At 63.5% G+C, this 13,149-nt stretch overlaps 2 protein-coding genes across 2 annotated transcripts; both read left to right on the top strand.

Moving 5' to 3' along the window:
• The first annotated feature begins 4,926 nt into the window (after nucleotides 1-4,926).
• On the top strand, nucleotides 4,927-8,220 carry LOC131274679 (protein FAM90A15-like). Its single transcript, XM_058282302.1, has 5 exons — nucleotides 4,927-5,091; nucleotides 5,341-5,520; nucleotides 5,915-6,117; nucleotides 6,584-6,692; nucleotides 7,291-8,220. Exons 1-5 carry the CDS (start codon nucleotides 4,927-4,929, stop codon nucleotides 8,218-8,220), a joined length of 1,587 nt encoding a protein of 528 aa, XP_058138285.1.
• Nucleotides 8,221-9,316: 1,096 nt separating this feature from the next.
• On the top strand, nucleotides 9,317-12,610 carry LOC131274680 (protein FAM90A15-like). Its single transcript, XM_058282303.1, has 5 exons — nucleotides 9,317-9,481; nucleotides 9,731-9,910; nucleotides 10,305-10,507; nucleotides 10,974-11,082; nucleotides 11,681-12,610. The coding sequence occupies exons 1-5, from the start codon at nucleotides 9,317-9,319 to the stop codon at nucleotides 12,608-12,610; spliced, it is 1,587 nt and encodes a 528-aa protein (XP_058138286.1).
• The last annotated feature ends 539 nt before the right edge of the window (nucleotides 12,611-13,149 follow it).

The following is a 13,149-nucleotide window of genomic DNA, read 5'->3' on the forward strand; positions in this document are numbered from 1 at the left end:
AAGCCAGAGGGGGTCATGGGGATCATTTCAACAGCTGTTCATCAAATGGCCTTTCCCCGAGGGAGAAGAGGAGGCTGAGGAGGCCCTGGTGTCCATGTCCCCTTGGCTGGTTCGATGTACTGATGCTCAGAACCTGTCCAGACATGGGGCCGCCAAGCGGGCACGTTTCTGACTAGCCTCAGTTACGATTTCTGTGCATGAAAGTGGGCCCAGAAGTGCATGTAGACATACTCCCATTTGGCTTCCATTGGGATCACCTGGTGGGCATCAACCATTTCTGCCTTCTTCCGGCCCCCTGCAGAGGTTCGGGTTCACTGAATTTCTGCTCTCTTGGTCCGTGATGCGGGGGCGGGCTGTTTGGGTGGGGCACGGGGTTCAGGGCTAGGGCCTAGGGCTACGGGTGAGGGAGAGGGTCCACAGGTTCCTTTTAAAGGTCCTTCAATGCCTGGAAGGCGCCTAGAGTCCACAGTCTTGGTTCAAGCTACGATGATTTCACAGATGACTGGGCGACTTGATTGGACAGGACCGGGGGCCCCATGACGTGGGGCCTGGCGGAGTATAAAGGCCTGCCTGGGAGGGAGACTTCCCTTACTCTCCCACCCTCCCCGGCCCTGGAAGCAGCCTTGCTTTCGTGGGACCCGGACCGGCCTACACCTCCCCGAGACCTGCTGCTAGACCACAGGATCACCGCTGGACTTCTGGTGGGTTTCCCTGGGGGACCTCAGCTTACCTCGCACGCAACTAGGGGAGAGGAGAAAGGCACCATAGCGGGTCTCAGGGGGATGCTGTGATGGTTCTTCCCGCTTCATGGTGCTTCTTTGGGCTTTGGGGAGGGCAGAAGGGTCTGGGGAGGGGGCGGCGGGAATCCCCACCCCAATCAGAAGAGAAGGTGATTGTGGGCCTTTTTTCTCTCTCGACGTGAAAGAGAGCTCACCTTTCTTGTGCTTCAGGGATTCCAAACATCGAGGCCCGACGGAGAGGGACCCGGAAGCACCAAGAAGATGAGGCGGGCAGCTGGTCTCGACACCCTGCCTCAGCCCCACAGGCTCCCTAAAGCCACCTCCGTGAAAGAGCTACAGGGGGTAGCCCTGGGCAAGCGGGCTCCCCCGGCTGAGGTGGAGGAGAGCAGGGTAAGTGGAGGCTGGGACCTGGCGGGAGCAAGGGGGCCTGTGGGCCAAGGAGAGACATTTTAAACGGGAAACGCTTGGGCCAGGAAACCCCCTTTCTCCTGCCCGGCTAAGGCTGGCCTAGAGAGGTGCAGAAACGGGGAACCGGAGCCTCGGAGTTGCAACCGCAACCCCAATTGTCGTGTCCACCCGGGTGGTCACCCCGGTGTCCCCGTCCGATATTGCCTGTGGGCAGGGCCAGCAGAGCTCATCTTGACATCCTCACACCTCACCCGGCACCCGAGGAAGACTGCCGCCACTCCCTACTCAACGCTCACATCGCCCCTCCTGTCCTGCTGCCCTTTGAAAGCGGCCTGCCGGGCCCTGAGCTCTCACCATCCTCTTCCTCTGCCCACAGGTCAAATGCAAGGACTGTGGGGCCTTTGGGCACACGGCAAGAAACCTGAGGTGCCCCATGAAGCGCTGGGGCCAGACGCTGACCCTCTGGCCGTTGGGCTCCCATCAGAAGGAGAAGGAGAACCTGGCACCGTGCACACCCACGCAGCTCCAGACCCCGGGTTCCTCTCACAGGACGGCCCGAGTGGAGGGGCCGAGACACAGGTGAGGCCAGGGCTGGCTGCCTGACCCGTGCTTGGGCTGGACCCCCCTAGGAGATGGGGTGTGTGGCCCTCCGTGTCTGCACACCCCTCTTGAGGCACGGGCTGGGAGACCGGAGAGAAACAGACTCTACGTTCTAGCTCATCCAGGGCTCGCCACACGGCAGCTCTGCCTAGTCCTGACCCTCCCCAAAGGGGAGGGCCAGGACGCCGCCTCAGAGAACCGTGCCCCCGAGGGGGCAGGCGGACAAGCCATAGGCTCTGCCCTCAGTGGGTATGCCACATCCTGCAAGACTCCCTGGGGTTGGGGATGGATCAGAGAGAAGGGGAGGAGCAGTCTCGGCCCGGTTACTAGCGCCCTCCAGCTGGGACCCCAAAAACCCTGACCAGGACCGCAACCCAGGGACCTTCCACCCGAGCCAGCTCGCAGGGTTGGGGCCGTCCAGCTGAACGTCATTTGTGTTTTGCAGGCATGAGGAGAAGCCAGGGATCGTTGGAGAGCAGAAAGTCAGCGGCAGGCCCCAGAGGAAGGAGCCGCAGAATGGCAGGGACTGGAGAGAACCTGGCGACTCCATCCGGGTAAGTCGCGCTCCCGGGCCTCGGCTCTAACGCTCCTCCGGGTGGCCCGAGCGGCTTCCCTTGCACAGCCCAGCCTGGGTCCGGTTCCGGAGTGTCCCACGCTCCCCTTCTGGATGGGGCGCCTCCGGTTCATTTGCCTCCTTTCCGGGGCCACTCTTGCCCGGGTTCCTCTGCCTCTGCGTGAGGCCGTGCCTGCAAGCCCACAACCTGGGAGGAGGGGGGTTTCCATGCGTGGGTGATAGGGATTTTGTCCGACTCCTTCCCAAAGGGGGAATGCTACAGGCCAGAAAGGAATCTTGGGGTGTGTGGGCAAATGCTCAGATGGACGCTCCCAACGCCTTAGCCAGGCCACAGCTTTTGAAAGCCCACTGGCCGGCACGCTCCCTGGAAGAGGCCACCATCGGGCTTGGGTCGACTTAATGTGAGAAAGGACAATCTTGGGAAATGCTCTATTTTCTAGTGGGGTGGGCAAAACCTGTCGGGAAAGTATCCCCTGGAACCGTAGGCCCGCCATGCCTCTGTGTGTGTCTGTTTGAAATCTCGCTGGCTGGAGACGAGACGCTCACCTCAGTTCTCTGTGTCTTCCCTTTCCCCGCAGCGGGCTTGCCGGCCCTTGCCTGTCCACGCCCCTCCGAGGAGACCGGAAGTGGTGTCTCTGCCCACAGGGCGGCCGCCCCTCCACTTGCCTGCCCGGAGGTCCAGGCTCCCTGCCGGGGCCACGGTGAGAGTGCCCGGTCGGAGGGTGCCCCTTCCCCACGGGCAACCCGAGGCACGGAAAGTCGAAGAGCCCAGCGCCCCCCAGCCGGCCTCCAAGGGCCTAGGCCAGCCGACAAGGAGCGGGCCCGACGGGGCCTCCTCTGCGGGGTCCCAGCACGCTGCGGGAGCCCTCAGCCCACGCCAAGCCCTCCAACTGCGGGCACACGGCCCGGGGACCCGGGCAGGCTCACGAGGCAGCCCACAGCCCGCCACCCAGCGTCTGGGCCAGGAGCGAAAGCTCGTCCTCCTGGCACCAAACAAGAGGGCTGCCCAGATCCCCCTCCAGGTCTGCCAGAACCCCCCGAAGAAGCCGAGACGCAGCCCCTTCCGGGGCCCCCGGCTGAGGGCTCGCGGCCCCGGTCTGGGGGCTCCCCCTACTCTCCAGGCTGCCGACAGTGCGGACACACCAGCACACCAGGAGGCACCCCAAGGGATCAGGAGGGCATGTCCACCAGCGGCGGGCACGCACGTCCAGGAGCCGCGCGCCGGACCGCACGGGCACGCCGGGCAGGCCCGTCGCGCGCCTCGACCCCCAGCGCCCGGCCGTGTTCCAGGCCCGCCCCTCAGAGTGGTCTTCACGAGGCTGGTCGGCGGAAGCTGGAGCGCCAGCTTTCCAGACGCTCCCACGGGCCAGGCTCCCGCCAAGCCGGCAGCTCCTCGCCAGAGTCCCCGCGCCCCAGGGGAGCCTGAGGGGCTGTGCCCGGGGGCCGCGAAGAGTGTCCTCTATGAGGACCTTCTGGTGTCCTCCTCTGAGGAGAGTGACTGTGGGTGAGAGCCCGCAGGGCAGGGCAGTCCCAGCCTCCCACCTCGCGAGACTTTGACCTGACCGAAGGCCTGAGGCGGGGTGGAAGCCGGGAGCTGCCCATTCCGCCGGGGCTGTGGAGAAAGGCCTTCCCCAGCTCTTGTCGGTGTGCTCGTGCTGGAAGCCGGGAACTAGCTGGCAAGGGAACGCTGACGCGGCCCACACCCCTCGTGGAGACTGACATGGCCTTTTCAATGGGACTCCTCAAACTGAGCATCGCCCCTTTCTTTCCCAGAAAGCCCTACCGTCCAGGGGGAAGGACTGACTCGGAGCCCCTTTCTGTGCGGGAGCAGGGAATGGGGCAAGACTTTGGCTAAGGCAGCCCCCACGGGAACGCTGGCCTTTCTGAATCTCGACCCTGAGAAGAGAGGTTTCGGCTCTCCGGAAGCCTTTCAAGGGAGGGCACTGAGTATGTGGCACGCACTCTGCCCCTTGGGTTCCCCGAGGCCGCTGTGCATGTGTTTCTAACATGGCATTCAGTGTGAATAAAGTTTAACATATTATGTGACGTGGTGCGTGTTTCTGAATCCAAGCCAGAGGGGGTCATGGGGATCATTTCAACAGCTGTTCATCAAATGGCCTTTCCCCGAGGGAGAAGAGGAGGCTGAGGAGGCCCTGGTGTCCATGTCCCCTTGGCTGGTTCGATGTACTGATGCTCAGAACCTGTCCAGACATGGGGCCGCCAAGCGGGCACGTTTCTGACTAGCCTCAGTTACGATTTCTGTGCATGAAAGTGGGCCCAGAAGTGCATGTAGACATACTCCCATTTGGCTTCCATTGGGATCACCTGGTGGGCATCAACCATTTCTGCCTTCTTCCGGCCCCCTGCAGAGGTTCGGGTTCACTGAATTTCTGCTCTCTTGGTCCGTGATGCGGGGGCGGGCTGTTTGGGTGGGGCACGGGGTTCAGGGCTAGGGCCTAGGGCTACGGGTGAGGGAGAGGGTCCACAGGTTCCTTTTAAAGGTCCTTCAATGCCTGGAAGGCGCCTAGAGTCCACAGTCTTGGTTCAAGCTACGATGATTTCACAGATGACTGGGCGACTTGATTGGACAGGACCGGGGGCCCCATGACGTGGGGCCTGGCGGAGTATAAAGGCCTGCCTGGGAGGGAGACTTCCCTTACTCTCCCACCCTCCCCGGCCCTGGAAGCAGCCTTGCTTTCGTGGGACCCGGACCGGCCTACACCTCCCCGAGACCTGCTGCTAGACCACAGGATCACCGCTGGACTTCTGGTGGGTTTCCCTGGGGGACCTCAGCTTACCTCGCACGCAACTAGGGGAGAGGAGAAAGGCACCATAGCGGGTCTCAGGGGGATGCTGTGATGGTTCTTCCCGCTTCATGGTGCTTCTTTGGGCTTTGGGGAGGGCAGAAGGGTCTGGGGAGGGGGCGGCGGGAATCCCCACCCCAATCAGAAGAGAAGGTGATTGTGGGCCTTTTTTCTCTCTCGACGTGAAAGAGAGCTCACCTTTCTTGTGCTTCAGGGATTCCAAACATCGAGGCCCGACGGAGAGGGACCCGGAAGCACCAAGAAGATGAGGCGGGCAGCTGGTCTCGACACCCTGCCTCAGCCCCACAGGCTCCCTAAAGCCACCTCCGTGAAAGAGCTACAGGGGGTAGCCCTGGGCAAGCGGGCTCCCCCGGCTGAGGTGGAGGAGAGCAGGGTAAGTGGAGGCTGGGACCTGGCGGGAGCAAGGGGGCCTGTGGGCCAAGGAGAGACATTTTAAACGGGAAACGCTTGGGCCAGGAAACCCCCTTTCTCCTGCCCGGCTAAGGCTGGCCTAGAGAGGTGCAGAAACGGGGAACCGGAGCCTCGGAGTTGCAACCGCAACCCCAATTGTCGTGTCCACCCGGGTGGTCACCCCGGTGTCCCCGTCCGATATTGCCTGTGGGCAGGGCCAGCAGAGCTCATCTTGACATCCTCACACCTCACCCGGCACCCGAGGAAGACTGCCGCCACTCCCTACTCAACGCTCACATCGCCCCTCCTGTCCTGCTGCCCTTTGAAAGCGGCCTGCCGGGCCCTGAGCTCTCACCATCCTCTTCCTCTGCCCACAGGTCAAATGCAAGGACTGTGGGGCCTTTGGGCACACGGCAAGAAACCTGAGGTGCCCCATGAAGCGCTGGGGCCAGACGCTGACCCTCTGGCCGTTGGGCTCCCATCAGAAGGAGAAGGAGAACCTGGCACCGTGCACACCCACGCAGCTCCAGACCCCGGGTTCCTCTCACAGGACGGCCCGAGTGGAGGGGCCGAGACACAGGTGAGGCCAGGGCTGGCTGCCTGACCCGTGCTTGGGCTGGACCCCCCTAGGAGATGGGGTGTGTGGCCCTCCGTGTCTGCACACCCCTCTTGAGGCACGGGCTGGGAGACCGGAGAGAAACAGACTCTACGTTCTAGCTCATCCAGGGCTCGCCACACGGCAGCTCTGCCTAGTCCTGACCCTCCCCAAAGGGGAGGGCCAGGACGCCGCCTCAGAGAACCGTGCCCCCGAGGGGGCAGGCGGACAAGCCATAGGCTCTGCCCTCAGTGGGTATGCCACATCCTGCAAGACTCCCTGGGGTTGGGGATGGATCAGAGAGAAGGGGAGGAGCAGTCTCGGCCCGGTTACTAGCGCCCTCCAGCTGGGACCCCAAAAACCCTGACCAGGACCGCAACCCAGGGACCTTCCACCCGAGCCAGCTCGCAGGGTTGGGGCCGTCCAGCTGAACGTCATTTGTGTTTTGCAGGCATGAGGAGAAGCCAGGGATCGTTGGAGAGCAGAAAGTCAGCGGCAGGCCCCAGAGGAAGGAGCCGCAGAATGGCAGGGACTGGAGAGAACCTGGCGACTCCATCCGGGTAAGTCGCGCTCCCGGGCCTCGGCTCTAACGCTCCTCCGGGTGGCCCGAGCGGCTTCCCTTGCACAGCCCAGCCTGGGTCCGGTTCCGGAGTGTCCCACGCTCCCCTTCTGGATGGGGCGCCTCCGGTTCATTTGCCTCCTTTCCGGGGCCACTCTTGCCCGGGTTCCTCTGCCTCTGCGTGAGGCCGTGCCTGCAAGCCCACAACCTGGGAGGAGGGGGGTTTCCATGCGTGGGTGATAGGGATTTTGTCCGACTCCTTCCCAAAGGGGGAATGCTACAGGCCAGAAAGGAATCTTGGGGTGTGTGGGCAAATGCTCAGATGGACGCTCCCAACGCCTTAGCCAGGCCACAGCTTTTGAAAGCCCACTGGCCGGCACGCTCCCTGGAAGAGGCCACCATCGGGCTTGGGTCGACTTAATGTGAGAAAGGACAATCTTGGGAAATGCTCTATTTTCTAGTGGGGTGGGCAAAACCTGTCGGGAAAGTATCCCCTGGAACCGTAGGCCCGCCATGCCTCTGTGTGTGTCTGTTTGAAATCTCGCTGGCTGGAGACGAGACGCTCACCTCAGTTCTCTGTGTCTTCCCTTTCCCCGCAGCGGGCTTGCCGGCCCTTGCCTGTCCACGCCCCTCCGAGGAGACCGGAAGTGGTGTCTCTGCCCACAGGGCGGCCGCCCCTCCACTTGCCTGCCCGGAGGTCCAGGCTCCCTGCCGGGGCCACGGTGAGAGTGCCCGGTCGGAGGGTGCCCCTTCCCCACGGGCAACCCGAGGCACGGAAAGTCGAAGAGCCCAGCGCCCCCCAGCCGGCCTCCAAGGGCCTAGGCCAGCCGACAAGGAGCGGGCCCGACGGGGCCTCCTCTGCGGGGTCCCAGCACGCTGCGGGAGCCCTCAGCCCACGCCAAGCCCTCCAACTGCGGGCACACGGCCCGGGGACCCGGGCAGGCTCACGAGGCAGCCCACAGCCCGCCACCCAGCGTCTGGGCCAGGAGCGAAAGCTCGTCCTCCTGGCACCAAACAAGAGGGCTGCCCAGATCCCCCTCCAGGTCTGCCAGAACCCCCCGAAGAAGCCGAGACGCAGCCCCTTCCGGGGCCCCCGGCTGAGGGCTCGCGGCCCCGGTCTGGGGGCTCCCCCTACTCTCCAGGCTGCCGACAGTGCGGACACACCAGCACACCAGGAGGCACCCCAAGGGATCAGGAGGGCATGTCCACCAGCGGCGGGCACGCACGTCCAGGAGCCGCGCGCCGGACCGCACGGGCACGCCGGGCAGGCCCGTCGCGCGCCTCGACCCCCAGCGCCCGGCCGTGTTCCAGGCCCGCCCCTCAGAGTGGTCTTCACGAGGCTGGTCGGCGGAAGCTGGAGCGCCAGCTTTCCAGACGCTCCCACGGGCCAGGCTCCCGCCAAGCCGGCAGCTCCTCGCCAGAGTCCCCGCGCCCCAGGGGAGCCTGAGGGGCTGTGCCCGGGGGCCGCGAAGAGTGTCCTCTATGAGGACCTTCTGGTGTCCTCCTCTGAGGAGAGTGACTGTGGGTGAGAGCCCGCAGGGCAGGGCAGTCCCAGCCTCCCACCTCGCGAGACTTTGACCTGACCGAAGGCCTGAGGCGGGGTGGAAGCCGGGAGCTGCCCATTCCGCCGGGGCTGTGGAGAAAGGCCTTCCCCAGCTCTTGTCGGTGTGCTCGTGCTGGAAGCCGGGAACTAGCTGGCAAGGGAACGCTGACGCGGCCCACACCCCTCGTGGAGACTGACATGGCCTTTTCAATGGGACTCCTCAAACTGAGCATCGCCCCTTTCTTTCCCAGAAAGCCCTACCGTCCAGGGGGAAGGACTGACTCGGAGCCCCTTTCTGTGCGGGAGCAGGGAATGGGGCAAGACTTTGGCTAAGGCAGCCCCCACGGGAACGCTGGCCTTTCTGAATCTCGACCCTGAGAAGAGAGGTTTCGGCTCTCCGGAAGCCTTTCAAGGGAGGGCACTGAGTATGTGGCACGCACTCTGCCCCTTGGGTTCCCCGAGGCCGCTGTGCATGTGTTTCTAACATGGCATTCAGTGTGAATAAAGTTTAACATATTATGTGACGTGGTGCGTGTTTCTGAATCCAAGCCAGAGGGGGTCATGGGGATCATTTCAACAGCTGTTCATCAAATGGCCTTTCCCCGAGGGAGAAGAGGAGGCTGAGGAGGCCCTGGTGTCCATGTCCCCTTGGCTGGTTCGATGTACTGATGCTCAGAACCTGTCCAGACATGGGGCCGCCAAGCGGGCACGTTTCTGACTAGCCTCAGTTACGATTTCTGTGCATGAAAGTGGGCCCAGAAGTGCATGTAGACATACTCCCATTTGGCTTCCATTGGGATCACCTGGTGGGCATCAACCATTTCTGCCTTCTTCCGGCCCCCTGCAGAGGTTCGGGTTCACTGAATTTCTGCTCTCTTGGTCCGTGATGCGGGGGCGGGCTGTTTGGGTGGGGCACGGGGTTCAGGGCTAGGGCCTAGGGCTACGGGTGAGGGAGAGGGTCCACAGGTTCCTTTTAAAGGTCCTTCAATGCCTGGAAGGCGCCTAGAGTCCACAGTCTTGGTTCAAGCTACGATGATTTCACAGATGACTGGGCGACTTGATTGGACAGGACCGGGGGCCCCATGACGTGGGGCCTGGCGGAGTATAAAGGCCTGCCTGGGAGGGAGACTTCCCTTACTCTCCCACCCTCCCCGGCCCTGGAAGCAGCCTTGCTTTCGTGGGACCCGGACCGGCCTACACCTCCCCGAGACCTGCTGCTAGACCACAGGATCACCGCTGGACTTCTGGTGGGTTTCCCTGGGGGACCTCAGCTTACCTCGCACGCAACTAGGGGAGAGGAGAAAGGCACCATAGCGGGTCTCAGGGGGATGCTGTGATGGTTCTTCCCGCTTCATGGTGCTTCTTTGGGCTTTGGGGAGGGCAGAAGGGTCTGGGGAGGGGGCGGCGGGAATCCCCACCCCAATCAGAAGAGAAGGTGATTGTGGGCCTTTTTTCTCTCTCGACGTGAAAGAGAGCTCACCTTTCTTGTGCTTCAGGGATTCCAAACATCGAGGCCCGACGGAGAGGGACCCGGAAGCACCAAGAAGATGAGGCGGGCAGCTGGTCTCGACACCCTGCCTCAGCCCCACAGGCTCCCTAAAGCCACCTCCGTGAAAGAGCTACAGGGGGTAGCCCTGGGCAAGCGGGCTCCCCCGGCTGAGGTGGAGGAGAGCAGGGTAAGTGGAGGCTGGGACCTGGCGGGAGCAAGGGGGCCTGTGGGCCAAGGAGAGACATTTTAAACGGGAAACGCTTGGGCCAGGAAACCCCCTTTCTCCTGCCCGGCTAAGGCTGGCCTAGAGAGGTGCAGAAACGGGGAACCGGAGCCTCGGAGTTGCAACCGCAACCCCAATTGTCGTGTCCACCCGGGTGGTCACCCCGGTGTCCCCGTCCGATATTGCCTGTGGGCAGGGCCAGCAGAGCTCATCTTGACATCCTCACACCTCACCCGGCACCCGAGGAAGACTGCCGCCACTCCCTACTCAACGCTCACATCGCCCCTCCTGTCCTGCTGCCCTTTGAAAGCGGCCTGCCGGGCCCTGAGCTCTCACCATCCTCTTCCTCTGCCCACAGGTCAAATGCAAGGACTGTGGGGCCTTTGGGCACACGGCAAGAAACCTGAGGTGCCCCATGAAGCGCTGGGGCCAGACGCTGACCCTCTGGCCGTTGGGCTCCCATCAGAAGGAGAAGGAGAACCTGGCACCGTGCACACCCACGCAGCTCCAGACCCCGGGTTCCTCTCACAGGACGGCCCGAGTGGAGGGGCCGAGACACAGGTGAGGCCAGGGCTGGCTGCCTGACCCGTGCTTGGGCTGGACCCCCCTAGGAGATGGGGTGTGTGGCCCTCCGTGTCTGCACACCCCTCTTGAGGCACGGGCTGGGAGACCGGAGAGAAACAGACTCTACGTTCTAGCTCATCCAGGGCTCGCCACACGGCAGCTCTGCCTAGTCCTGACCCTCCCCAAAGGGGAGGGCCAGGACGCCGCCTCAGAGAACCGTGCCCCCGAGGGGGCAGGCGGACAAGCCATAGGCTCTGCCCTCAGTGGGTATGCCACATCCTGCAAGACTCCCTGGGGTTGGGGATGGATCAGAGAGAAGGGGAGGAGCAGTCTCGGCCCGGTTACTAGCGCCCTCCAGCTGGGACCCCAAAAACCCTGACCAGGACCGCAACCCAGGGACCTTCCACCCGAGCCAGCTCGCAGGGTTGGGGCCGTCCAGCTGAACGTCATTTGTGTTTTGCAGGCATGAGGAGAAGCCAGGGATCGTTGGAGAGCAGAAAGTCAGCGGCAGGCCCCAGAGGAAGGAGCCGCAGAATGGCAGGGACTGGAGAGAACCTGGCGACTCCATCCGGGTAAGTCGCGCTCCCGGGCCTCGGCTCTAACGCTCCTCCGGGTGGCCCGAGCGGCTTCCCTTGCACAGCCCAGCCTGGGTCCGGTTCCGGAGTGTCCCACGCTCCCCTTCTGGATGGGGCGCCTCCGGTTCATTTGCCTCCTTTCCGGGGCCACTCTTGCCCGGGTTCCTCTGCCTCTGCGTGAGGCCGTGCCTGCAAGCCCACAACCTGGGAGGAGGGGGGTTTCCATGCGTGGGTGATAGGGATTTTGTCCGACTCCTTCCCAAAGGGGGAATGCTACAGGCCAGAAAGGAATCTTGGGGTGTGTGGGCAAATGCTCAGATGGACGCTCCCAACGCCTTAGCCAGGCCACAGCTTTTGAAAGCCCACTGGCCGGCACGCTCCTTGGAAGAGGCCACCATCGGGCTTGGGTCGACTTAATGTGAGAAAGGACAATCTTGGGAAATGCTCTATTTTCTAGTGGGGTGGGCAAAACCTGTCGGGAAAGTATCCCCTGGAACCGTAGGCCCGCCATGCCTCTGTGTGTGTCTGTTTGAAATCTCGCTGGCTGGAGACGAGACGCTCACCTCAGTTCTCTGTGTCTTCCCTTTCCCCGCAGCGGGCTTGCCGGCCCTTGCCTGTCCACGCCCCTCCGAGGAGACCGGAAGTGGTGTCTCTGCCCACAGGGCGGCCGCCCCTCCACTTGCCTGCCCGGAGGTCCAGGCTCCCTGCCGGGGCCACGGTGAGAGTGCCCGGTCGGAGGGTGCCCCTTCCCCACGGGCAACCCGAGGCACGGAAAGTCGAAGAGCCCAGCGCCCCCCAGCCGGCCTCCAAGGGCCTAGGCCAGCCGACAAGGAGCGGGCCCGACGGGGCCTCCTCTGCGGGGTCCCAGCACGCTGCGGGAGCCCTCAGCCCACGCCAAGCCCTCCAACTGCGGGCACACGGCCCGGGGACCCGGGCAGGCTCACGAGGCAGCCCACAGCCCGCCACCCAGCGTCTGGGCCAGGAGCGAAAGCTCGTCCTCCTGGCACCAAACAAGAGGGCTGCCCAGATCCCCCTCCAGGTCTGCCAGAACCCCCCGAAGAAGCCGAGACGCAGCCCCTTCCGGGGCCCCCGGCTGAGGGCTCGCGGCCCCGGTCTGGGGGCTCCCCCTACTCTCCAGGCTGCCGACAGTGCGGACACACCAGCACACCAGGAGGCACCCCAAGGGATCAGGAGGGCATGTCCACCAGCGGCGGGCACGCACGTCCAGGAGCCGCGCGCCGGACCGCACGGGCACGCCGGGCAGGCCCGTCGCGCGCCTCGACCCCCAGCGCCCGGCCGTGTTCCAGGCCCGCCCCTCAGAGTGGTCTTCACGAGGCTGGTCGGCGGAAGCTGGAGCGCCAGCTTTCCAGACGCTCCCACGGGCCAGGCTCCCGCCAAGCCGGCAGCTCCTCGCCAGAGTCCCCGCGCCCCAGGGGAGCCTGAGGGGCTGTGCCCGGGGGCCGCGAAGAGTGTCCTCTATGAGGACCTTCTGGTGTCCTCCTCTGAGGAGAGTGACTGTGGGTGAGAGCCCGCAGGGCAGGGCAGTCCCAGCCTCCCACCTCGCGAGACTTTGACCTGACCGAAGGCCTGAGGCGGGGTGGAAGCCGGGAGCTGCCCATTCCGCCGGGGCTGTGGAGAAAGGCCTTCCCCAGCTCTTGTCGGTGTGCTCGTGCTGGAAGCCGGGAACTAGCTGGCAAGGGAACGCTGACGCGGCCCACACCCCTCGTGGAGACTGACATGGCCTTTTCAATGGGACTCCTCAAACTGAACGTGGCTCTTTCTTTCCCAGAAGAAATGGCTCTCAGCAACTGTTCCAAAGCACTGAATATGTGGCACGCACTCTGCCCCTTGTGTTCCCCGCCGTCGCTGTGTATATGTTTCTAACATGGCATTCAGTGTGAATAAAGTTAACTTATTATGGTATATGTTGCAGGTGTTCTGAATGCAAGCCAGAGGTTGTCATGGGGATCACTTCAGCAGTCTTTCATTAAATGGCCTTTCCCGAGGGAGAAGAAGAGGCACAGAACCCATTCAGACATGTGGCCTCAAAGTGTGCATTTTTCT

This window comes from Dasypus novemcinctus, chromosome 19 (assembly GCF_030445035.2).
Source record: "Dasypus novemcinctus isolate mDasNov1 chromosome 19, mDasNov1.1.hap2, whole genome shotgun sequence".
In the NCBI taxonomy this organism is placed as follows: Eukaryota; Metazoa; Chordata; class Mammalia; order Cingulata; family Dasypodidae; genus Dasypus; species Dasypus novemcinctus.